This window comes from Ovis canadensis, chromosome 14 (genome assembly GCF_042477335.2).
Source record: "Ovis canadensis isolate MfBH-ARS-UI-01 breed Bighorn chromosome 14, ARS-UI_OviCan_v2, whole genome shotgun sequence".
NCBI classification, from domain to species: Eukaryota; Metazoa; Chordata; class Mammalia; order Artiodactyla; family Bovidae; genus Ovis; species Ovis canadensis.
Window position 1 is genome coordinate 31389549 of NC_091258.1, and position 25461 is coordinate 31415009.

The window sequence follows — 25461 nt, forward strand, 5'->3', positions numbered from 1 at the left end:
TTTCTATCATCAGTTCAGACGGCCACCCAACACTCCAGCAGTTTCCCCACTCAGTGCCCACAAAGGATACCCCATCAGTAACAATCAAGTCCATCACACATTGAGTCAGCCTCTATCTACTCTGCTGCAAAAATCCTCACCTACTGGCACACTGGTCTACATTTTTACAGTATATGGACCCAGTGCCAGCAACCCAGCTTCACAAGAAGGCCTCCCCAGAAAGGATAATGCAGAAGACCACAGGGCAACGTGGGATCCGTTCAGAAAATGTCCAGTGACAAATACCAAATATAAGGTGGTAAGTGCCCACAACTCCAAGCATGTAAACATTTGTTATCCTGTGGGCAGGGACTAGAGGGCAACAAAGAGAAATCAGACAGCTCTTGGGGGTGGGAGCATCGGCAGAGAGGACCGGATCTTTGCTTGTTTCACTTCGTGTCATAAAGATGCAATGTCTGTTGGCTTGTGGGTTTAAAGTCGGTTTCTCTGCAGACACAAAGGAGGGAGAGGGAGAAAGAGGGAGAGAGAAATACAAACAGGTCTCAACAGAGCTGCCTTCGGTTCTGGAAGTCCACATTTCAGCAGCCCCTCCTGGACCCAGCACTGCCACTCCTGCTGAGGAACGAGGAAAGGCCCGGAAGCCAGGGTTCCTCAGTGCAGCCAGTCCTGGCTCCAGGGTGGAGGATCTGGGAGCTTCCTGGCGAATGCCATCACCACCATTCTGGCAGGAGGCTCCCCTTCCACGAGGGGCATCTCCACCCCAGAAACTGTCCAGACCTCACACCACTCTCCCGGAGTCTGATGGAACAAGGCCGTGCCCCCACGCCCACCCCAACTGCCACAGCAAGAGCCCAGAGCTCACTCTGCCAGAGCAGTTAAAAGAAGGACCACATTCGGGGACCCTAAAATATGGCAGAAATGAACCCATCCACGAATCAGAAACAGAATCGCGGACCTAGGAACAGATTCGTGGTTGCCAAGGTAGGAGCCGGGGGAGTTTGGGATTAGCAGATGCAAACTCGTGCATAGAGAAGAGATAAACAATAAGGTCCTACTTGACAGCATAGGGAACTTATATTCAATATCCCATGGTAAACCATACTGGACAAAAATGTACATATAGGTATAACTGAGTCACTTTGCTGTAGAGCAATAATTAACATAACATTATAAATCAACTATACTTCAGTAAAAAATTAATAATAATAGAAAGGGTCACACTCAAGATGAACCCCACAAACACTGCCCCCTGGGCTGGGCTTTCCAGGCACCCTGGCTGGGGAGGGTTGTGCTGCCTCCGCATTTCAGGAGGACAGCCCTCTGCAGGAAAGCTTCTTGTTACACCCAAAGCCAGATTCCAATGGACGGGTGCGCTGCCCTCAAGCCCCAGATCCTCAACAGCAGGGAAGCTCCACCTTCTCTCAAAATAAGACTCATCTGTTCCCTCAGAAGCGTCTGCAGAGCACCCAGAGCCCACCGGGCCTCACAGAGCAGGTTCCTCTCTGAAATCCTTGTCTGAAACGGTCTTCGCTGGGCTCAAAAGCATCCACCTTTCCCTCCAGAGTCTGCTCCATGGGGCAGCAATGCCCACCTGCACTGTCCCTGGTACTGCGACCAGGTGACCAAGGATGAACATCCAGCAGAGACCCCTGAGGCTGGCCCAAGAGGGCCTGCTGCTGCATTTTTGTACCAGTTCCAAAATGTTAAAGCAGAAGCCAATTTTTGAAGATGTTAAACTAACTCAATGTATAAAGTGAACTTTTTAAGATAATAGCTCTGTCTGGAGTGGGTTTCAGAGCCCCTCAGTCAGATAGCCCCAAAGATATCTCTGAGGACACAGTTTGAAAACCACCACACAATCCAAGGATGTTGGAGGCGTCCTAGGTAGGGACCTGTTTTGAATAAGTGAAAGTGAAAATCGCTCAGTCTGTGTCCGACTCTTTGCGACCCCATGGACTATACAGTCCACAGAATTCTCCAGGCCAGAATACCGGAGTGGGTAGCCTTTCCCTTCTCCAGGGGATCTTCCCAACCCAGGGATCGAACCCAGCTCTCCCGCACTGCAGGTGGATTCTTTGAAAGCACAGCCACCAGGGAAGCCCAAGAATACTGGAGTGGGCAGCCTATCCTTTCTCCAGGGGATCTTCCTGACCCAGGAATCGAACCAGGGTCTCCTGCAGTACAGGCAGATTCTTTACCAACTGAGTTATCAGGGAAGCCCTGTTTTGAATAATATGCACACAATTCCCAATAGTGTATCCTGTCCCTGAGTAGTCCTAAGAACGGGGGGAAATACCTCCTTGCATTTATCTTCCGTGTTCGAGGGACTTGCCCAGGCTGGGTCACGCCTTTACTGGGTGGTAATGAATTTCTCAGGGATGCTATTAGGCAAGGTTGTTTCTTGTACTCTTTCAAGGAATCTCTGACTCCTGTCCAGTGCTCCAGGGTTTGGGGGTATTCCTGGTTCCCATGTCCCAGTGGAGGTCGTTAGTGGGGTCCTGTTAGGAAGCAGGCAGAAGAGCTGGTGGATAAAGATGCATCGATAAAGATGGCTGGAGACCCTGCAAATAGGGCTGCCGTGATTTCAGCCAAAGTCTGAGGCTGTGAAGAAAAGAGACAGTCACTGGGAAGACAGTCCTGCCCAGGCCCAAAGGACAAATAGCTACCATTTAAAATTTCCAATACAGACTCCCACATATAGCGCCAAAGCCTTCCAATCTCCCTTCTCCACGTAGAAGAACCACCATTCTCTAACGCGTGGTAACAGACACAAGAATCTCCTTGATGCTGAAGGACTGGAGGAAGGAATAGCCTGGGTAGTGCCAGGAAGGGCACCTCATTCCAAGAGCTACAGACACTCAACAGAGCATCACTCCACAGTGGAACTGGGAAGCCCTGCTTTCACAACTACACGAGAGCAGTGTGATAGAACATAAAGAGAATAGCTTTTAATTAGAAGATCGATTAACTGATTGTTTTTAAAATATGTACCAATAGTTCACTCTCTTATAGTTAAGACTTCACTTCAGTTCATAGCTAATCAAGAATTACACCAGCTTCGACTATTTTCTCAAGCAGAATGAGAGTCTGTAGCCCACGATGCTGAGGAGGTCCTGATTCCATCACCAAACTGCTATGTGATCCGGGTTAAGTAATCACCCTTCTGTCTCAATGCCTCAATATTTTTCCCCAAGAAATAAGACGACTGGAAAAGCCAACTGCATAAATCCCTTCCAATTCTGATTCTAAACATCTAAGTTGGCCATCTCCTCTGCCAATGATGGAAATATTAATAAATTCCAAAATGACTGGGTTTGGTTTGCTGAATCCCAAACAGTTCAAAACTTTGAGGCTTTCTGGGTCCACTGTTTTTGCTATCGATTCCCTTTAGAGGTTGAGAATGAGGACTTAGCTCATCCAGGGCTATGCGGGTACAGATGTCACCAGAGGAAAAGTCATAGCAAAGTTCCCCAAACACTTGGCTATCAAACTTCCAAGACAGCCTGACAGGTAGAGGAAACAAGACTTTGAGTCCCAACCTATCTCCTACCAGCAAATTTCCCTCCCGAAACAGGTGTCAGGCCCTCCCTGGAGTACTGGTTAGAGATTTAGGTCCTGTCCCCACAAACCAACACCCAAGGGGCTGCATCAGCAATCGCAATAGAAGGAAGTGTCTCAGGATAGCTATGTAGGGGATACGGGTGCTCTGACCTCCTTGCTCAAAGCCTGGAAAGATATCAACCCTGACGGGATAGCGTGGCTGCCACACTCCAGGGAATACACATGCCCCCGTTCCCCTACCCCTCACACCCCATATATCCCAGACACACGACACGCTTGACTCGTGAAGTCTTAAATCCCTCCTAGAAACTGTGGCCTTGTCCACCTTCTCTGAGGCAGCTAGTAAACAGAACACAGGGTCGTCGTCATGTCTAGCAAAAACTGCTCCCAGCCACCGTTCTCCTACCCGGAGAAGCAGGGCTCGGGTGCAGAGGCGGAACTGGGTCCCTTTCTGCAGGCGTACGTCTTGGCTTCTGAAATTCTCCTCATCCCATCGTTAGCCCTGCCTCAGAGTTCACTCCTTCACGCAGCTTTCCACACTTAAGCTGCTTAACTTTGCACTAATAACCTCTTAATTGCTGGGTTTCCAAAAGGCCTTCCAGAAATCCAGGGTGCAGACCCACCCAGTTATGGGTCACAGACCACAGACAGTAGTTTCGGGGAGCAAGGACAGGGTACCTCCACCTAACTCCTGCTTGCCGCAAAGCTGTTGCTTTTATTTTTAATTTTATTGAAGAGGGTACCCAAGACACCACAATAAAATGACATTAACTGTAAAATTACATTATTAATTCTTTAATCTCACTTGAGGCTTCAAGCTGTTGCTATGTCCAATTACCCGTATAACCACCTGTCAGAATCCCAGTGCTATTTAACATTACCTCCAGGACAGCGGTGGGCCCGATGGTCCGTCAGGTCTGCCAGAGACTCAAAGTCCTGCTGACAGTGATCGCAGGTGTAAATTGACTCATCCTCCACGTCTTCATCGTCCTCATTCCTCTCCTCTTGACTTGTCACGCTGTTCCTGTCTTCCAGCGCACGGCTGGTTTTTCGATCACACTCCGGCTCTCCTTCTAGGCCTCCTGCCAACAGGAAGAATACAGTCCATGTCAGCTGACGGGGTCTGGGGAAAGCATTGTAAAAGAAATCGCCCCGCATTTATGAAGATATATTTAATTACTCTCCCTCCCAGGGTCCATTATCCTTGACACCTCTCAGTATATTAATATATGGGTTTTTGTAGCGTGTGGTGCCATAATTCTCAGCTAGCTTATTTAATTCTTGGTGCAAATCTTCTAGAGGGATTTCCTGTCATCTTCCCTCTGTGCGTGGATACTGGGGGTCGTGACCCATCAGGGAGGTGAAAATGCCTCAGCATTTTGTCTCCTAAAAACTCAACTCTCTCACACACCTCTCCAGTGTTTTGATCAGCTATTCCTAATGCACAAGCTTTAAGTTTCCCCTAAAGCCTTGTGGTTTAGAGCTGAGAGATCTCTTAGCCAGACTAACCCTCCACACAACATGCCTCTCAATGTGGTGAGAGGCTGGCTCAGTTCTATGTAAAGATGTTCTGATTCTGGAATCAAAGAAGCACATATGTTTGCAAGACCAAGGACAATCAAATTGCTGCTTAAAAAGTACCTGAGCCCTCACTTGCACCCCAGTATCAGCCTAGAGAGTGAGAACCAGCCTTGGAATCATTTGACCAACTTCTTTAAAGTAAAATACCAATTCTATGCTTAGCACCATGCAAACCAGTAGATAAACTGCACAGAAAACTGAACTCATGATTAATGATCATGATAACGATGCTTTGAGTTTGCATAGCATTCTGTGCATTTTCAAAGTCGCAAATACACACATGTAGCCCCGTTTCACAGTCTTACACATCCCAGAACTAAAAGGGGCTCAAGCGATCATCTGGCTCCACTCTGCCACTGCCCCTCCCCTGCAGAGAGGGAGAGCTTTGTTATTCCCCTTTCACAGGTAAGGCACCTGGCCTCCAGCCAGGGGGCTGTAACATCCCTAGCCCCCCACAGATGTTGACCTTGACATCCTGACTCCTGCCCCGTGCACCTGCCCCCACAGAGCAAAGACTCAATCTGAGAGATAAACAGGGCCCAACAAGAATTTGTAAAGTGAAGTGAAAAAAAATCCATGGCAAATATTACATACAAAATATATCAGTCATCCCAATAAAAGTCAGTGGATTAAACTTGCCCATTAAAATACAGAGACTTGGAACTGAAAATCAAAGTGCCTGTCGTCTCTTCCCACAGTCTGTTCTGGGAAACAGATCAACCTGTGTGGAAACTAGCGCTTACTTAAACTAAAGAGAGAAATCTCTACTACATGTAAAGATACTGATGCAAAATATACTCATATGCAGAGGTGCGTGTATGTATGTGTGCACGTGTGTGTGTGTGCATGAGTGTGTGTGTATATTGCCCATAACATCACAGTTACAGAAAAAGCCTTCGGCACAAAGCCTTTAAACCCTCAAGGACTGGTTGCCAAAGGAAGAAAGAGGAACAAAGCAAAAAATGCATTCGATTTGAGGTGGAAGCCACAGTCCTACAAATATTTCAATTTAGAAATAGATAATGCTATAAGGGCTCCGTTTCTCCCGTCCGCACAGAACGCGCACTTCCAAGCACCTGACATCAAGAACCTACAAACACAAATCAGCTCATTGGAGAGCCAGCTGCCGCCTTCCGTGGCAGGGAACGTGGCGTGACACGCCGCTTGGAGCTGCACGGAGGCAGTAAAAATCAATGTTTCCATTTGTGGCCCATCAAAACATCTCTCTTCTTACCAATTAAGGGATGTACAATTTTTAGGTTCTTTTATTATCAGAACACGCCAACTCCCGGCAATACAGAAATCCCATTAAAAGCTAGGCAGCATATTTATCTCAGGAAATCTGATCTGCTGCTGCAGCGACGGCAAGAAATAGAAAGCAAAGAAATGAGAAATATCATTTGGAGCCTTCAATATTATAAGTCATCACACAGCCATGGTTACACAGTCAAGCGCCCGTCTCTGAAATTCCTAGCTTACAGTCTCTTCCTTTAACAAAAAAAAATGTTCTGAAGGGGGAAAAAAAGAACCATAATTCCCACTTTATCTACTACACCAAGTCTCCAGATAATAAGTTACATTCAGCACCACGCCGGTGCTACTTTACTTAACACACAGTTTAATAGACATATTTAAGTTATCCCCTTGTTATATTTTTTTTGCCATATTTACTTGGCAGCACTTTCCATAATAGCTCATCTAATCCACGACTGGAACCACAAACATTACAATGCATTTGATCTCTTTAAATCTGGTACATTCTGTTGACTCAGGAGCAGATAAATCAGAATGTCAACTCGTGGGTTTTTATAAGGCAAAAACCCATAAAGTCATCCAAGAGTATAAATCTGTTTTAAGGAACTGTCACCTCCCCGCCGCTGTCTCCTAAATGGGAAGGCAAGGTGGCTGCATGGAAAGGGACAGGAGACGGGAGCTGAGCAACATGGGGACCTCATACACAGCCTGAAGTACTGTTAGAAGCGGGACTTCCCTGGAGACCCAGTCCCCGGGGACCCCTCTGCTGCGTCAACAGAATCAAGACCTCGAGAGCAGGAAGCCCTCCATCCTGCTCCAAGGTTTGCTCTGTAAGGCAAACTAATGTGACCCAGTCTCGGAGCCTCACAATCGGGAAAAATGGTGTTATTTTTCCAGCTTTCCTCGGAAAACTGAGGCTCTGAGAGGCCACCCAGAGCCACGTAAGAGATTAAACCTACAAGTTCTGACGTGGAGTCACTCGCCCTTCTCTGGGCCTGGACCCCAGACGCCCAAGGCCAGGAGACGAGAGCGCTGAGGGTGCCAGTGCCCCTGGGGCACCCTCTGGGTCTCTTCTCTCCAGGCCCACCCTCAGGAGCTGCTCAGTGAGCCCCTGGGGCCATCAGGAGCGGACCTTCCCTGCTCCCCTGACCTGGCTCTGGCTCCTCGGGGGCGGCCCTATTGGCCCATGTCCCTCCCTCATCCAGCCAGAGTCCCCGAAGGGTCCTCACTGAGAGCGCACAGGGGACGAAGGGCCCAGCAGCCGTCACCAGCCCTCCTGAGCCCCCACCCTTACGGCTGCCTCGGGTTTCCATCGTGGAAACCTTGAGCCTAAACTACAGTTGACCCCAGGTCCCTGCAACCACCAGGGCCCCCAAAGCAAGGTCAGTACAGCTCATTTCTCCACACTGCCCACCCCCGCCCCCCAACCCCGCACCACCCCAGGGCTGAGAAAGACTTTCCAAAAATGGGCCACTGGGGCCTTTCCCTCCAGCCTCACCCAAGTTCTCTAGAGGACAGCCAAGGAAGGCCTAAACAGTTTCCAACAAAGCCCTCTCCCCAGGGTCACAAGTTCGGGACAGGAAACAGAATCGGCAGCATGCAGGCCGCCCTTCCGTCCATTAACAGAGCTCCCGACCTGCCAGGCCACACACTGCTCCTCGGCTAACTCACAAGCTGGGTGTTTTCCTGTGTGCACACCACCATCTTTCTGCCCAGGGGTCCACCCACAGCAGCGAGCATTACCAGCTGACCTGGTGCCCTATGAGCTGGGCACCATCACAGCCCCACCTTCCAGCTGAGGAAGCTGGGACTCTGGGAGGTGATGACGCTTCACCACGGCCACAGGGGCAGATTTCAAAGCCAGCTGGTATTGTTGTTGTTCGCTAAGTCACGTCCAACACTTCGCGACCCCATGCACTTTCCAGTGAGTCAGTTCTTCACATCAGGTCGCCAAACTATTGGAGCTTCAGCTTCAGCATCAGTCCTTCCAATGGATATTCAGGGTTGGCTTGATCTCCGTGCTATCCGAGAGACTCTCAAGAGTCTTCTCCAGCTGTGCCTGACTCTTAACCACTCCACTACATGGTCTCCCCACAGCAGAGCCTCAGTGGAAAAGTGAGTCTCGAGTGTCAAGGAACCATCCTACCCTCCAGAGTCACCTGCAGGGTCCTGTTCGCGGCCCCCAAGGCCTAGCAAGGGTTCTGGTTGTTTCCAATTGTCTCAATAGCCACACACACCTTTGTTCCATCCCTTAACTTCAAGTGTATTTAGCCAAGGGCTTCACACTCCTGCTCCGCTGTCACTCTTTACCCACCTCACTCCCCGCGGGCCTGAGTCTCAAGGCCGCTCAGACCCCCATCACCTGTTCCCCAAGGTCCCCTTTCCTTCCCTGTCAGCACACTTAGCTCCAAGTTCTCTCACAGGCTGATTTTTCACTCTCCGCCTCCCGTGGCAGCCCCACTTGGCCTGGACGGCAGCAACGACTCCCATCCCGTGTGCTACTACGGAGGAAGACCTTGCCCTCTCCCATCAAAAAGAGGGACCCAGGGCTTCCCTGGTGACTCAGTGGGAAAGTGCGCCTGCCAGTGCAGGAGACACGGGTTCAATCCCTGATCCGGGAAGACCCCACAGGCCGCGGAGCAACTGAGCCCGTGCACCACCACTACTGAGCCTGTGCTCTAGAGCCCGGGAGTCACAACTACCACAGCCCACGTGCCCTGGAGCCCATGCTCCGCAGCAAGGGAAGCCACCGCGATGAGCAGCCCACGCTCCTCAACTGGAGACCAGCCCCCACTCGCCGCAGCCAGAGAAAAGTCCACGCGGCACTCCGCACAGCCGAGAATGAATGAATACAAGTTAAACAAAGAAGCAGAGGGATCGACGTCCCCTCCACAACTCCCCTCTGGCCCGGCTGGCCTTGGTGGCTCCTTCAAATGCTAGAATGCAGCAGAAACTAGAATGCAGCCTCCCCTGGGTCCCCTGAGAACCCAGCTGCCCTACTATGAGAAACAGAAGCCTCATGAAGAACGGGTGGGTGCTCCAGGCTGCCAGCACCCCCTGCCAGCCCCAGGAATGAAGCATCTTGGACACCTAGCCCAGACAAGCCTTCAGAAGGAGGCAGCCCCAAGAGCCACATGACTACAACCATGTAACAGCTGTACTAAGTGAAAGCACCAGCCAAGCCCAGTCACCCACAGAACCGTGTGCGGTAATAACTGCTGCTTTAGGTCACTGAGTTTTGGGGTGCCTGTGACAGCCACTGATAGCTGCAACACGTCCCCATAGGCTCATGAGGGCAGGAGCTCTGTTTATTACTATCTCCCCAGCTCCTAGTACAGATACATAGTAGGCACTCAGGAAATGGTGAATGAATGAATGAATGATTTCAAAGAAACAAGACTCTGAATGTCAATACGGATGGAAGCAAGGGAAGAGGAAGTGGTTACAGGGCTGTTTATTGTGTGGTAAGTATTGAGTTCAGCCATACGAAGTTGCCATCTTTGTGGGTCAAAAATGCCAAATATTGGCAATCTCAAATGGTTCAACCTAACATATGATGGGACCAATGTGTTCTGCCAACTTCTTCAAAGCAAGAGGAAGAAGATACACCTACACAGGCTAATCCCTCTCCACCACACAAGTCCCCGAGTCCAAGATATGGGCTTGGGGAACCTTCTATGAGCAGAGCGCGGCAGTAACCAAACACTCCATCTTTGCTGCCTATGATGAGAGAATAATGCATCTCCCCAGCCAAGCCAGGTGCTGCCCCCTGGCACCCTGAGTGACGGTGGTCACCTCAGGTACCTTCTACCTTCGCTTCCTCACATCCCATCATCACAGTAAGCCTATGGGGGAGATACAGTTGATCTCCCCTCTCCAGAGGGGGAAGCCAAGGCTCAGGACCACACACAATCACATACACTGGGAAGGTCAGAGTCTGGAATCGAACTCAGGTCTTCTGCCTATAATCTTGACTCTTAACCACTACACAGGAGAGCAAAAAAGGGAATGCTTGCAAAAGCGCTGAGCAGGGGACAGCTGGCTGAGTTCACTGCCAGAGAAAGGGAGAGGGGAGAGGCCCCGGGGGGCCAGGCTGCCCACTGGCTGCCAGGTCTGGGAACAGGACATTTCCTACCTTCTCAGCCAGGCTTCTCGGGCTCATGAGTCAGGACTGTTAGGGCCTCGGCACTCCCCAGGGCCAGCTGAGAGAGGCTCAGCCTGAGAACACCCGTGAGGGTCTCTTCCCTCTGGCCCCAGTCCCCACCAGCACGAGAGTCAGAAAGAACCTCAGCAACAACGCTGCCTCTTCTCCTTCCTGGGACCGACCGCGGGAAACAACTCACCATCAAGGGTCCTGGGCACCCTGAAAACCAACCAGGGGCCACTGAGGGTCCCACCTCAGGGGTCCCAGGGCCAAGGACCCACGCAGTAGAGGCGGAAGGCCAGGAGCAGCCCCCACATGCCCAGGATACAGAAAACAAGGGAAGAAGATGAGAGCCGTGAGATACTCCAGAAGCTACAATCACAACGTTCATCTGTGCGCTCCTTCATTCACCCGAGATGCATTGATTAGGCACCTACTGTGGGCCAGGCATAACAAACATGTATTTGCAACAACATACAGTCTCTTTCATCTCAGCGGCCTCAAAGCCATACAAGGCCTGGCACAGAAAAGATAGTTAATCAACATGAGGTGGGTGAAAGAGTGCCCAGTGAAGAAATGGAATGCCCCAGGGGAGGTATAGGTGGTTAAGCGCTGCAGCCTGGGCTAGGGTCACTCAGCACCCTGGGTTCCAGTCTTAACTCTAGGACCACCCACTTCAGCCCATGAGTGACTCTGACTCCATCACTTGTCCCACCCAAGGCTGAGTCCCTATGTGTCAACAAGCCTGATCGTGATGGACACGGTCCTCTCCTGCTTCAAAAAGTGGAGATGAACGAACGGCCATTGATTCAAGAAGACTTGCTCCTACAGCTACACACAGATACAGGTAAGCCAAGAGCCCTGCAGGGTTCTGAGGAGCTCAGGGGAAGCTGGAGCAGGAGCAGATGGGCAGAGGAAGATGTGGGCAAAACTGCAAGACAAAGGTGCCAGGGAGGGGCAAAGAGGGATGTGAGGGCCAGGATGGTGCCCCATGACAGTGGGAGGCGGACAGTCATCCCTGGAGGCCAGCCTCCCCATCTCCTACCCCAGTCAGACCTGGACAGGAGACTGCACCACCCATCTCTGCAGAAATCAGCAGACGGTGAATTCTAGGCATGTCCAGGGCTTGACAAGAAAACTCAACTGCACAGGGAACACCAGGAGTGCCAAGTGTAGAGGAATCAGCAGGGCAGAGAGAACCACGCTGTTCCTGCAGAAAGACGGTTATGAAGCAACGACACACAGGAGCAGCAGACAGCTGGAGTCATGTCCCAGGGCCTGATGGGATAATAGAGAAACAACAGAAAGGATTCCAGACCTTGGAGCCAGCATTTCTGGGTTCAAATCCACAGGCATCACTTCATAGCTGGGAGACCTTGGATAAGTCACTTGTCCTCTGAGAAAAATTTTAATGCCGTTAAACTGTTTTAACGAGATAACGATATACAAAGCCTGACACTCGGCTCACAAGGAAGCTTGCAAAAACAGTAGCCACAGTTACTGCCTTATTTTGCTGTCATCATTCAAACACAGGCAGCATCTCTGCTCAGACAGGAGGGTGGAGACACCATGCCACACGCAACTCTGGAAGGAGACCTCACAGGCTCCTGAGGGTGGAGAATGTCAGGGTACATGCGCCATGGAAGACACAAAAATGTCCAAAAGAATCCACTGCACCAGGAGAGGAAAGTCCTGGTCTTGAGTCCAGGCTCCCCCACTCCACGCTGTGTGACCCTGAGTAAACAACAAGCCCACCTCCTCCAGGAAAGAGCGTGACCTCTGCCAAGGGTCTGCCCCGGGGGCAGGCAACGTGTATGTGTTTACAATTCACACGCCCGCTTGTCCTGCGCTCTCCCCCTGTACGCCGCTCGGGAGCCTCCAGACAGACTTCACAGTCCAGGCAGGTGTCTACCACTTCCAAAGTGTTTATCCTGGAGCAACATTTTCCTTTAATAGTGAACACAGGCTCCGTCCTAACAGCCCGTATGTTTCCTACAAACAGTTTCCCCGGCAGCACGTTTCCTGAGGGCCAGCGTGGGAGGAAGCGCTTTCGGAACCTGGGCACGAGGTCAAACCCCTGGCTGAACCTCAGCGCGGCGCTCAGGCCCGGCTTGTAGAGAAGGACACGTCTCCGTGAACACTTTCTCACGCACGCCTGGGCGGGTAGGACGAAGAAACAGAGGAACTGGGCTGGGGCTGGGCAAGGAGCCTGCCAACCCCAATTAGACACTCTGCTTGTGCATCCGCTGCTGGCCCCAAATTCCACAAGGCAGCCACTATTTATCTTCAGGTTTAAAATATTTGCAGTGCAGGCAGCAGGGTAACATTTAACACTCAGCCTAAAGGGTCCCCTTGACAGCAGAGCTGTAGGCAAATATTTTAACACATAATTTGCTGTCCAAGTTCCACTTCTTAAATAAGGAAGCAACTTCCACAGGCTGTCTTGGGGCTTTTGGAGGGAGTGCCTATCACTCCCTTGTCAGCGTTGATGGCTCTGCGGATGGGATTTCAAAGCCACGGTCAGTCAGACACGGAACCTGAGACTGCATCACACAAGCCTTGCCAGAATGGTCCATCCTGGCTGATGATGCCAGATTGGGTACAGGCCCCCATCTCCGCAGGCCCGTGGTTGACCAGGAAAATGACAAGAACCTTCCAGAGAACGTCTCTCTAGTGGACAGGAATTCTAGAAGCCAAGGCCAAAGTGTGATGGCAAAATGTAATAGCACTCACTTTTGTCAGACCAGACCTTACGATTAATTTGCATTCTTCACCCCTTGACCCATGTCCCCATAAGGGAGATATAACATTAGACCTTTTTTATAGAGGGCAAAACCAAGGCTCAGATGGCTCAGACAGCTCACTCTGTCACTCAGATTATGAGTGGGCCTAAGCTCACAACTCCAAGGCTCCCACCTTCACACAAACGAGTAGAATGGGCCGAGGGAATCTACAGGGAGACTATACACCCACCCAAGGAGGTGGTCCCTGCTCAAATCATCTACAAAATCACCAAACAGAAAAGTGAGGCTCAGTACAGACATTATTTGTTCTTTTTTAAAAGAAAAAGAAGAAAGAAATCCATATATTTCTGTGACGTTTCTGGACTTCTGAATGTTGACTTCAAATTTTAAGAAATAAGGTGTGGACGAAACAATAGGCTTTGGAGGGCTAGGTATAACCTGGGTGGGAGCAGTGGGGGGTCTTTGCCATGGGACACACCCAGCAAGAGTCTCTGGGGCCCCTCACCCAGACAGGCAGTTCAGCTGTGCAATAATGAAAGTGCCCCTTTCTTTGGAGATTTAGGGCTGGGTTCAGGTTCCTCCCTGCAAGACTCTGGTTGCTTGTACTTCTAGACCTGGGTTTCCCTGCCTAGAAAATGAAGAAGATATCACTCCCTGACGTTCCGATTGGAAAAGCTTCCTCTGAGGACTGTCATTCAGGTGACCTTGTCCCAGGTCTCTGCCACCCAAGCCGTGGGAAGCAATAAGGTCCCCCCAGACTGGAGCCACTATCAGACACAAATCCTCCACGTCTCAGTCAGTCAACGAACATTCTTCTGAGCACCTACTATGTGCTAGCCACTTCTCCAGGAGCTGTAGATGCACCAAAGAACAAAGCAAAGTTGCTCATGCTGCTGAGGCTGACATCGGTTATGAGCACCTGGCCCTGTGTGGGCAAATCCTGCTGAACAAAAGCATGAGTCTGCCCTCCCAAGTGCCTACCTCAAGCCACAAAGGCAGAAAGAGATGGCAGCTTTCTCAGCGCCTGGCTCCCAACTACGGTGGGTAACGAAGGAGCGGAAAGAAAAGATGATGGATGGGAGGGAGGGAAAGCGGGAGGAGGGGAGAGAAGCAAACACCCCCACCAAGAAGGAAAAAAAAAATTATATTTTTCTAGCCAGTCCTGAACAGTGTCGCTCCTCCGAGCCTCACAATCTTAATAAAACTGATCTCGCCACATGCAGTAATGAAGAACAGTCGGACAAAGCCACCCTGGAACCATGAAAATTGTACGCTGTTACCGCCTTGTGACCTCCTGAGGCTGTGACCGCACTGCCCTCTCCTTGCTGTCATGGTTTGTCTCCGACGGCCGCTGGGAAGGAGAAGATGGAGAAGCGAACCAGAGGTAGGCAGGGGAGGGAGGCCGTGGGGCGGCGTGGGGAGCTCGATAAATCCAGCTAATCTGTGGCCAGCGCTGAGGCCTGGCGCTCCTAATTGCCCCTGGTCCAGGAGCAGAACTCAAAGTGAGGATGCTGGGGCGCAAATCACCCCCGGAGAGCCACGGCAGAAAGAAGGGCCCTGTGGGGGTGGAGAAGGGGGCCGGGGACCAAAGCGCACCCCCAGGCAGGGCTGAGTGAGAGCGGCTCAGGGTCAAAGGCAAATGCCAAGAGTGCAGATTAAGGCCACAGCCCCCAGGCCATGCCAGGGTCGCCCGGGACACCGGCAGGTCCCACCCTCTCTGGCCTCATGGCTCCATCTGTCCATGCAGGCATGGGCCATGGAGCAGCTACTTTTAAAGCAGGGCACCTTAGTGACTCCTTGCTGGACCAGGGGCAGGCCCGAGGGCAGAATGCCAAGGGTCACCTCCACACCAAGGAAGCCCTCCTCTGCTGTAGACCCTGGGGTACCACTGAGCAAGAAGTGGGCAAAAGTCCTCCCTTACAACTCCTCTTCACTGCCCAGGACTCAGCCCAAGGAACCTTCACCCCCACCGGGTTGGCCTCACATGGCGCTCTGGGTGCTCGCCAGGCACCCCTTTTTCTCGCTCTTACCACAGCAGCCCTGGTCCTTCTCTCTGAGGACATCCCACGGTCCCAGTGCCCGTGAGCAGGCTCCGTGCAGTCAGGATCAGCATCGGTTTTGCTCATCCGGCTCCCTTCCCCACCGAGCCCTCAGTATAGAGCCTGGCACACAACAGGTGCTCAATAAATGTCTGTGAGCCCAGCGGTCTGAAACGGCCCTTCCCACCCTAGCACTTAAAGGTCCAGCCATGGGTCTGGACATCTCTGGGCAAACTGGAGACAGTGGGAACAAAGACAGGAAGCCGGCCCAGGGCGCCGGGAGTGGGAAGGACTCGCTGCCCTTGGTCCTCAGGAGCCGCTGCTGGAACCCTCCAGCCCAGGGTCTCCCGGTCCAGCCGCCTCCCGCACCCAGAGCCTGGGAGGCCAGGAGCCCCACTCCTTCCAGCCACAGCGGAGAAGCTGTGCAGAGCCTTTAAAAATTAGCAGTCGGCGGGGCATGGAGACGGCCTGGTGTGCGGTGCGTCCCGGGGAACACTGAAGTGGCGTCTCGAGAGAAGGGAGCATGTCTGATGGAGTGGTTTCACCGCGTTGTGGCTGCTGAGGGAGAAGCCGGGGGGCTGGGGGGACCAAAGCCGGCTCCCCCAAAGCGGCTTCCAGAGCCCCCCGCCCCGCGCCGCAGCGCGGAGGCCCCGCGCCTGCAAGACCCTTCACCCCACATCACTGCATCTGCCGGGCGCCCGCTAGCTTTCTGCCCACTTCCCTCCAGCCTCCGGGAAGGTGCCCAGTCCCACAAATGGACTCTAGGCATTCCGGAAGCCTCCAGAAATCTGGACCTGTGCGCAGCTGACAGGACAAAGCCAACAGCCTACACAGCGCTTTGGAGGGACCTCAGAGAAAGCCCGGCCATCCCTCAGGCGGGAGCCCCCTCCCGCGGGATGGATTTAAGCGGCGAGTGGGCCGGATCTACACCCGCCAATCAGAGCAAGGGCTGCATGGAGCCCAGAAGGAGCGCAGACCTGGAGAGGATTAGCCACAGATCAAAGGTCAAGTGGGCAGCGCAAAGGAAACTTCCAGACCCACCCCAGGGGCCCGGTGGCCTCCTCGGATGGCCAATATCCGCGTGATCTATATGCGCACGCACACCCACACTCCGCACGGCAACCACCCCCGGCTCATCCTCAAACCGTCACTTAACTCGGATTTCAAACTGCTCGCGATGTTCTCTAGTCAACATGAAGCAGAAACCTTTTATTAAATGCTGCTAATTTTTTATTGATCACACTGTGAATCATTTCATTTTCCATTACCACAAATGTCTCCTATCAGCGCTCCACGATTACGCTTCTTTATTCAGTCTCAAGCAACTTGTCACTTTTAATCAGGTTGCTGGTTTCAGTATTGCTCAAAAATTAGAAAGTGGGATCTCTGTATCATGACTGCTTTTGTTTAAAAAAAAAAAAAAGGTTTCCATACAGGAAGGGTTATTATACTTGGAATAAATATCCATGAATCAAATTCAAATGAAATTCCTCCCTGACTCTAACCAATTTTAGCATTTGCTTTTATAATTTTTTTAAGTTTATTTTCACGGAAAGACTATTCATAATTATTGCTCGTACTCTCCCCAAACACTTATGTTACTAAAGTGTGAAATGTCTTCTAACACAAAGACAGATCTCTGGGAAGTAATTACAGAAATGCATTCAGGGGCAATAATTCTATATTAGCTGTCAGCAGCAGACATCCTCTGAAAGGCACTTGTTATGAAGGAATTATTTGTGTAACCATTGAAGGCATGGCAGGCAAGCCCACACTGAAAGGCTGCGCCCGACCAGAAGCTTGGGCTCCCTCATCAAGGGTCAAATTAAGTTTAAATCATTACCTTGAAGCCAAGCAAACGCGTACCTGACTGTCTATTGTGGAGACGTTTTTTGAGACGCACTCAAGCGCAACGTGGTCTTCCCAGACCCAGCGTGGTGCAATTACCCTGAGTCTCAAAAGGATTCTGCCAGGAGCCTGTCACAATAGGGAGAAAGGAGGTGGCAGGGTGTCTGTTAAATGCTAACTCATGTCACCAAACAGAATTCTCAAGAATTATAAATTGCCGAGATGCCTCACAGCTGACCCCCTCATGTTAAGAAGAGCCCGGAATATTATCAGGAAAGTGTAAGAATTTGCATCGAAGGCAGGAAAGGACTCTCTGTGGGGAGTCCACAGCGATGAAGCTGAGGGACAAGGACCCAGTGGAGTATCTCCTCCCACCACTGAAGTTACAACCGGGGTCTGGGCGGCGAACGCCGATCCGTCTGGGGTGGAGAAGTAAGGAGGGCTCGTGGATGCAGCATTGGAGGGGACCAAGGAGGAGCCTACACTGTTGTCTGGGCTTTACCCCTAACTCTTGGCATGACCTTGGGCCAGTCCAGTCCACCTCCCCTCTCTGAGCCTCAGTTTCCCCATCTGTAACAGCATCCTGCATCAGCAGTGTGTGGAGCGTATTAACTGAGTGGCTGGAAACAAAGAAGCTGCAGCCTTACCCCCGTCCTGTTCCAGGCCTGGTTCTTCCACCTGTGAAACGGCGAGACCGAGTCTGGAGCCACTAACGGAGCCCCCTGACCTCTGAGTGTGGGGATAAAGAGTGGGGAGGAGAGCAGAGTGTCTTCCCAGTTTGCTGGGTCCCACAGACCCCTCAGGGGATTGCTGAGACCCTGGAATCTCAGCTTCCCCATCTTTAAAAAGGAAACACTGAAGATCACTGCCCTGGGTTGTGCTCAGAAATCAAAGTGTGAAATACAAACCTAGGCTTCTTCAATCTGCTTGCCCATTGTTGCTGCCAAAGAGACAGGTGCTTTCTAAGAAAACTCAGGGCAAAAGGCAAAGGAACTACATTCCCCTAACACCATGGGGCCAAGCCACCCTGGGCGGTGCTAACAGTTAGCTCTCCTGCCCCCAGCCGTAGCACCCTGATCTTCCATGGGGCCAACCCTCCCTAACTCCCACTCTGAGGCTCAGGTGGGGCTGGCCTCTTCTCCAAGCTCCATCCAAGGATGGACCTGTGACCCAAGTGGGGCTACTGAGACACAATTCAAGACATTTTCTGGAACCACTGGGAGAGCAGTTACCTGCAGTGTTAGAATGGGGGCAAGCAGAGCTGAGAGATGGAGAGATAGGGAGCAAATGGTGTTTGAGACATGCCCTGTGACTCAGTCATTTCACATCAAGGTTTTACCTCCTAGAAAACTGTACCTGAGAATTAACTGTGAGAATATCCACCCCAGAATTATTTGTAATAGCCACACACACACACGCACAGACACACACAAATCAGACCACATCTACATTTCCATGAATAAGAGATGAATAGATAAACAGTGGTACATTTGCAGAGTGGACACCATGTAGCAATTAAAACCAATAAAACAGAGCTACACATATCAACAAGGATTAATCTCCCAAACATAACAGAGACAGAGAGAGAACGCACATTGCAAAAGATGAACTGTGGTGATACGATAAAATACGAGGTTTTAGAATATCTACAGAACATCTAACACATGTATAGCAATAGTATTGATATTCCATCCATATGTTTTTCAAGAAGAAAGACAAATACAGAAATGATAAATGCCAGGCCCTGGGGGGAGAAAGAGAAAGATGACTGGGGGCTGCAATGGGTGAACGGAGCTCTGTTTCTCTTGTTGAAGGGTACTTGAGTGGTCATTATTCTCTTTTATGTATCTGAACTATTTCATGATAGAAAAAACTATCGTTGAGCCACTAAAAATGTTTAAAAGAGGAGATGGTGAACGAATTGGGGAATCACAAGGAAGCACCGAATTTCAGATGGAGAAGCCTTCAGAGAAAGGACAGGAAAACCCAGTTTCTTAGAATTTAAGACTGAAGGTCCTGTTCCAAGGCCACGTGGTAAGTTGGTGGCAGAGCCAGGGCTAGTCCTCAGGTCCCCGGGTTCTACCTCAGCTCTGGGCTCCTCCCCCTTCATCCAACATGACAGGGGTGGAGAGGGAGGAGAGAAGGGAGTTTCTGGCTTGAGAAAATAAATGGTACCCCACCACTTGGTACCGGAGCAGGAATTTCTGTTTTGTTCGCTGCAGAATCCCAGGCAATTAGAACAGTGTCTGGCACATATTAGGTACACAGTAACAACCATATGTGCCAAATGGATGGATGGATGGATGGATAAATGGATGAATACAGACTGAGATGAATTGAAGTCATGTACATCCACTCCTTAGAGCAGACCCTCCTGGACAGAATCCCTTTGCTGTACCACACCACGGCAGTCGTTTTTAAGCAAATGCTGATTTTCCACCTTCGTGTCTTAAAAAAAAAAATCAATGCTTCAACTCTGACTTCTCACCAATTTTCTGACCCTCCCGTGGGCAGGCTGAGATTGTGAGTCAACGCTGAGTCTGGAAAACCACCTTGGGGAGATGAGAATGAGAAACAGTCTAATTTAAGGAGGAGCCAGGTACTGCCTAAAATGCATCCCTTCCCCACCCCCCCCCAACTTCCATGAATGCACATTGAATGGAAAAAATTACTCAAACTCTCTCTGCTGGAGAGCGTCTGATGGCTGGGCCGACCAAAAGGAACCGGTTGCTAAGAAATCACACCGGGCGACGTCAGATGATCACTTGCTACAGGCAAGAGATGGCCAGGGTCAGAGTCCAAAACAGTTTCTGGAAATCTTTCCAGCAAAAATCCCCTTTTCTGCACAGGGAGGGCAGGAAAAGGAGCCATCTTGTGGGGGACCTTCTGTGACACCTACCCTACGAGGTGCGGACTCGGCGGCCTCAGTTACAGATAAGGAGACGGAGACACAGAGAGCGCGAGGTCACACAGCTGGAGGGTGAGAGAGTAGGGACCCCGGTCTCCAAGAAGCGCCTGCTGAGCACAGACCTGCTTCCCAGGATGCCGGGTCTGGGCTCCTCCGGGTTCACTCCTCCGGTGCACAGACTGGTGAACACACAAGCCCAAGCCGCTTGGAGAACACCGAGCTCCAGATGCCGTCCCATCTCCGCCACATTAAACAAAGAGACGAGGACTTCCCTGGTGATCCAGCGGTAACGCCTGCACCTGCCAGGGGAGGGACACGAGCTGGATCCCTGGTCCGGGAAGACCCCACGTGCCGAAGGGCAACTAAGGCCGTGCGCCACGACTAAGTAAGGAAAGTCACTCAGTCGTGTCCGACTCTTTGTGACCCCGTGGCCTGCAGCCCACCAGGCTCCTCAGTCCATGGGATTCTCCAGGCAAGAATACTGGAGTGGGTTGCCATTTCCTTCTCCAGGGGATCCTCCCGACCCAGGGATCGAACCCGGGTCTGCTGCATTGGAGGCAGACGCTTTAACCTCTGAGCCACCAGGGAAGCCCGTGCGCCACGACTGCTGAGTCCAAATTCTAGAGCCTGTGCTCTGAAAGAAGAGAAGCCACTTCATTGAGAAGCCCGCACACCACAACTAGAGAAAAGCCCCCACTCACCACAATTAGAGAGAGCGGGAGCGCAGCAACAAAGACCAGAGCAGCGAAAAATGAGTAAATAAAATCAATCGTAAAATAAACAAAGAGATGAGGCCGGTGCAATGTCACCTCCTTCCCAAGCCAAGGTACTACCCCAGAAGGGCAGCCAGTGGCAACAAGATCCACTAAAGGCAAGGGGCCCAGGGAGTGAGGTCCCATGGGAGACCCCGACTACAAAGGGCACAGGGGTCCCGGGTGGAGGCAAGAAAGACTGAGGCCAGCCCAGAAATGCCCAAGCTGGGTGCTCTGCCCATATTGCCAATAGAAATCCACAATGCCTGCCCGGGGGACTGATGCTGGCCATGTGTCAGCCAGAGGTCCCATCTACCTTTCTCCCTGGGTCTGTTTCTGAGTATCTTTTCTTCCCACAAAATGAGCCTTTACTATTATCTCTGAGTACAAAGATAACTGCAATGAGCGTCACACAGAAAAGTACAAGGAAAATAGTAAAAATCACCTGAAATCTCACACACAGACGTTTGTGCTGTGACCACTTTGATGAACAAGATCGCGTACTTCTGGACTCACGCAGCAATCATTTTATAAGAGTGGGACCCTGAGCCGAACGCCCGCTTGGAAACTTTTTGCACTTTGTGCCGAGATCCTGTCTTCCAGGGACCACTTCTTTGAGTCTGGCTCTACAGCTTCATCTAGAGGGAAATCTCACAGTCCCCAGCTTCTCGTCACATGTAAACAGGTCCCAGTAAAGAAGTGGGGAGAGGTGGGCTTGTTTTGTCTTAGAAAATTTCCCTGTTCTGAAAATGGGTTCAGCCTGGAGTCTTCGGGTTAACAGCAGAGTTTCTGGAGATGCATGAAGGGCCACCTGGGCCAGCATCGCCTGGAGGGGTACCAGCCACCCCTCTCTGAATATGAGGCCTAGAAATCTGTGCTTAACAAGCCTCTGTATGCCGCCCCTAGCTACTGTCCTAATGTCTTTTGAATAGAATGGAAGTAATATTGATTCTCTAATACAGTCTTTCCAGAGAAGGCAATGGCAACCCACTCCAGTACTCTTGCCTAGAAAATCCCATGGACGGAGGAGCCTGGTAGGCTGCGGTCCATGGGGTTGCTAGAAGTCGGACACGACTGAACGACTTCACTTTCACTTTTCACTTTCATGCATTGGAGAAGGAAATGGCAACCCACTCCAGTACTCTTGCCTGGAGAATCCCAGGGATGGGGGAGCCTGGTGGGCTGCCATCTATGGGGTCGCACAGAGTCGGACACAACTGAAGCAACTTAGCAGCAGCAGCAGCAGTAACACAATCTTTCAATCACCACACTGGACCAAAGGCTGACCATGACTCTTAAGAAAAAGAACTTGCTTTGTGCACCAACACTGAGGCTGAGAGTCAGGGGTACTCCCGGCGCTCAGCCCTCCTCTCTCACACCGTCTAGGCCCACCACCACCCGCCGTACCTGTGCAGAGGAGAGAGGGTGTGCGCTGGAGAGTTTGGGCAGCTGACCTTGAAAGGAACGATGCCCTCAGCCCGTAAGCCTGTGCGGTGGCCCACGAGCCCCGTCTCTGGGTGTCACTCACCGGGTGTGCACACACATACACATTCATGCACACTGACCATCACACTCCTGCCCAGGAGGGGTGGAGTGGCGCCTCTTCCTACACCCACTGATCCCAGGGAAAGTTTAGGAAATTCCCATTCTGGGAATTCTCTGTCGGCGGCTTCCTTTCTTCTCTGTACCGAATAGAAAGAGGAGATTTTTCCCTTCCTCGTCACGAAATCAGAATGCTTCCTGGGTTTCGTCACTAATGGCTAAGCATGGGACCCAAGTCATTCCCACCCTCCAAAGGCCAAGCCACGAGGGCTTCCAGGAAGGCCCTCATTCTTCTGCCCTTGGAGGAGCCTAGGTGAGGAAGTGAGCTGGATGCTTCTGGGAAACAGGCCTCCTGGGAGACACCTTCCCCTCTGTCTGCCAGCTGCTGGCTCTGAATCACAGAAGACGGCCACAGGAAGGAGGGCCAAGGCCCCAGGGTGGGCCTCACGCTCCTTTCCAGAAGAGAGACGCAGGGGCATTTAAGACACATCCGCTTATTTCCAAAACACTTAGCAAGACCCACAACGTGCCAGGGACTGTCCTAGGACACAGCGGGAATGGAGGTGGGCAGACCCTCTTGGGGAGTTGACCCACTCATCAGGGAGAAAGACAGCAGATACACAGAGAAACAAAGTCAGGACTTTGGAGGAAATAAAATAGGTGACGGGGCAGGGACTAGAGGAGGCCAGCTTCAGCCAGAGTGGCAGGGAGGGCCCCTCCGCAGGGGGCATGAGCTGAGCTCTGGAGGACCAGAAGGAACCAGCCCATCGACACATGGAAAAGGGCATTCTGGGGCAAGGAGAGTGAGCACCAAGGATTCTGATGAAGTATCAGGTCCATTCCAAGAAGCGAGAGGGCGTCAGTGGACCTACAGGGGAAGCACGCAGCTCAGCGTTGGGCCTGAGGAAGGCACAGGACGGCCAACAAATCCTAACTCAGACCAAGACTGGAGGGAGCCCAGAATCAGTGTGAGTGCCTTGATTCAAAGCAAATGTGAGAAATCCAGAGTGGATTCAGACTGAGTGAAGGTGATCGTGTACAAATTCAAGATCGTGTGAGAGCCTCTGGACTTTAATTCAACGTGGTCAGATGTCACTGACAAGCACTTCAAACCTCAGAGGGCCATGTCAACAGCATGCAAAGTGCCGTGGCTGGGGCACAGGCTATGAGGTCAGATCTGAGTTTGAATCCCACCACTGCCAGACAAGTCTGACTTATCAAAAATGAAATCATTAATATATTCAAAACCATGCTGGTTCTTCCAAGTGTCAGACCCTGCACACACGGCCTCTGCTTACCAACACAAAGACAGGATGGGCCTCAACAGCCCAACTGTGCCAGACAGGAGGGTGGTCGGGGGATGCCCAACCTTGAGCTTTTCAACCACTGACTCAGCCTTGGAAAGATATAAGTGCCCAGGTGCCACCAAAGAAGGGCAGTGAACAGCTTCTGCTCCTCCTCAAGGGCAAGGGTCTTCGCTAAGACCCCACAGCAAGGAGGGAGCAAATTAAGAGCAGCAGGCTCATTGCGGGACTCCTCGTCTTGCCCCCTCAAGCGATCCTAGCCCGTATCAGGATGCTCGCCTCCACATCGGGCACCTGGAGAAGAAAGCTGGACTGAGGGGGCCATCACTGTGTGACAGTGTCAGCCCCCCTGCCCACAATTCATTAGCCCAGGAATCTAAGAACTGGGGCCATGGTGGGGGTGACCTAGCCCAGGAAAGTCTTTAAAACAGAAGACCTGGCGCACCACCCAGCGTCGACCCAGCCAACAACTGCACACGTGGGGGACCACATCGCTGGCCCCTCCTGACCCTGCCCTACTGGGCTCGGGCCTGGTGGGCATTCAGCAGCCCTGAATCAGGAGCTGCAATGCTTGCTCCTGCCCACATAGCTTGTCCTGGGCTTCTCAGGACCTACACCAGCTGCTTGAAAGATCCAAGGGCCTAGGAGTCCCCGCTAGAACCAGTCCCCACTCTGACAGTGGCACCATCATCAGAGAACTCTAGCCAGGGATATCAATCCAAGCATCTCATCCTTTAAAAAAAAAAAGGCGGGGGGGGGGGGGTGGAGCAGAGCAGGAAAGCTGTCCCCAGACCACTCAAGAGGAGAATACAGAAGAGCAGGCTTGTTCTGGGAGATCACAAGGCACAGAACTCGACCTCACCCCTCACCCTATCTCCTTTTAGTTCATGTTTACTCACTCGAACCAAGTAAACTGAATAGGTTCACTTAGTAAGTGCTCAATACACATGATGGCTGGGGCTGCCACTAGGGTCTAGGCTGCTTTGTAAGGGGATGAGCCTCCCATTCCTGGAGATATTCAAGCAGAGCCTGGAAGAAAACACATTGAGGACAACTGACACCAAGAGGGGCTTAGATGATGGGAGCTTCCAGGCTCCCTCCCATACCGAGAGCTGCTGGACCCGCCCTCTGCTGGGTGCCTGGGTGGCGGCAGGGAGCGCAGTAGGTCCCATCACTGTTGGATGGCCAAGGACAGACGTGGTCTCTGAGGCTGGACACGTGTGCCTGGATTTCGGACAGCTGCCTTGATTTTGAAGTCACTAGAGATTTATTAACTACCACAAAGTGCAGCCCCTACAATGTTTAATGAGAAATGTAATCATTATGGGGGGCTGGAGGTGGGCAGGCAGGGGTCGAAAGGGAAGAAAAACCGTTTTTGCCAACATTGTGAGTGGAGTGCCAGGCGAAATGGACTGAAATCCTCCCTCAAAGGCCCCCCTGGGCAGGGCACTTCCTGCAGACAGTTGGAACTCAGCCTGTTGGGTTCGACTTCCTTTGTGTTAACTAATTTCTGACTCGGGGTTTTCGGCTATTTATTTCTAGAACAATACCGCCCACCGCAACAGCCGTCCAGTGCGGCAATCTTCCTGGCGGCGGGGACAGTGTGGTCTCCATGGCTTTGCTCTGAGGTGGCGGTGAGGGGTGTGAAAAGTCATCTCAGAGAGGTAGGGGGGAAGTGGTCAAGCCTTGTCCTCCCCAAGAGTAAAGTTCATTCTCAGCTAAGGGCCAGAATGTAACAAAGGATCCCAGAGGGGTCTTGCAGCCCCAAGATTTCAGGACAGGCC

General features: G+C 51.7%; 1 protein-coding gene across 2 annotated transcripts in view; it reads right to left on the reverse strand.

Annotated features, from left to right (window-relative positions):
* Positions 1 to 25461, reverse strand: part of ZNF423 (zinc finger protein 423) — a 343000-nt gene that overhangs the window by 232299 nt on the left and 85240 nt on the right. For both annotated transcript variants that reach the window (XM_069552748.1, XM_069552749.1), the window contains one exon: positions 4443 to 4643. In XM_069552748.1, the coding sequence (XP_069408849.1) occupies positions 4443 to 4643 (201 nt within the window). The remainder of the gene's footprint in view (positions 1 to 4442; positions 4644 to 25461) is intronic.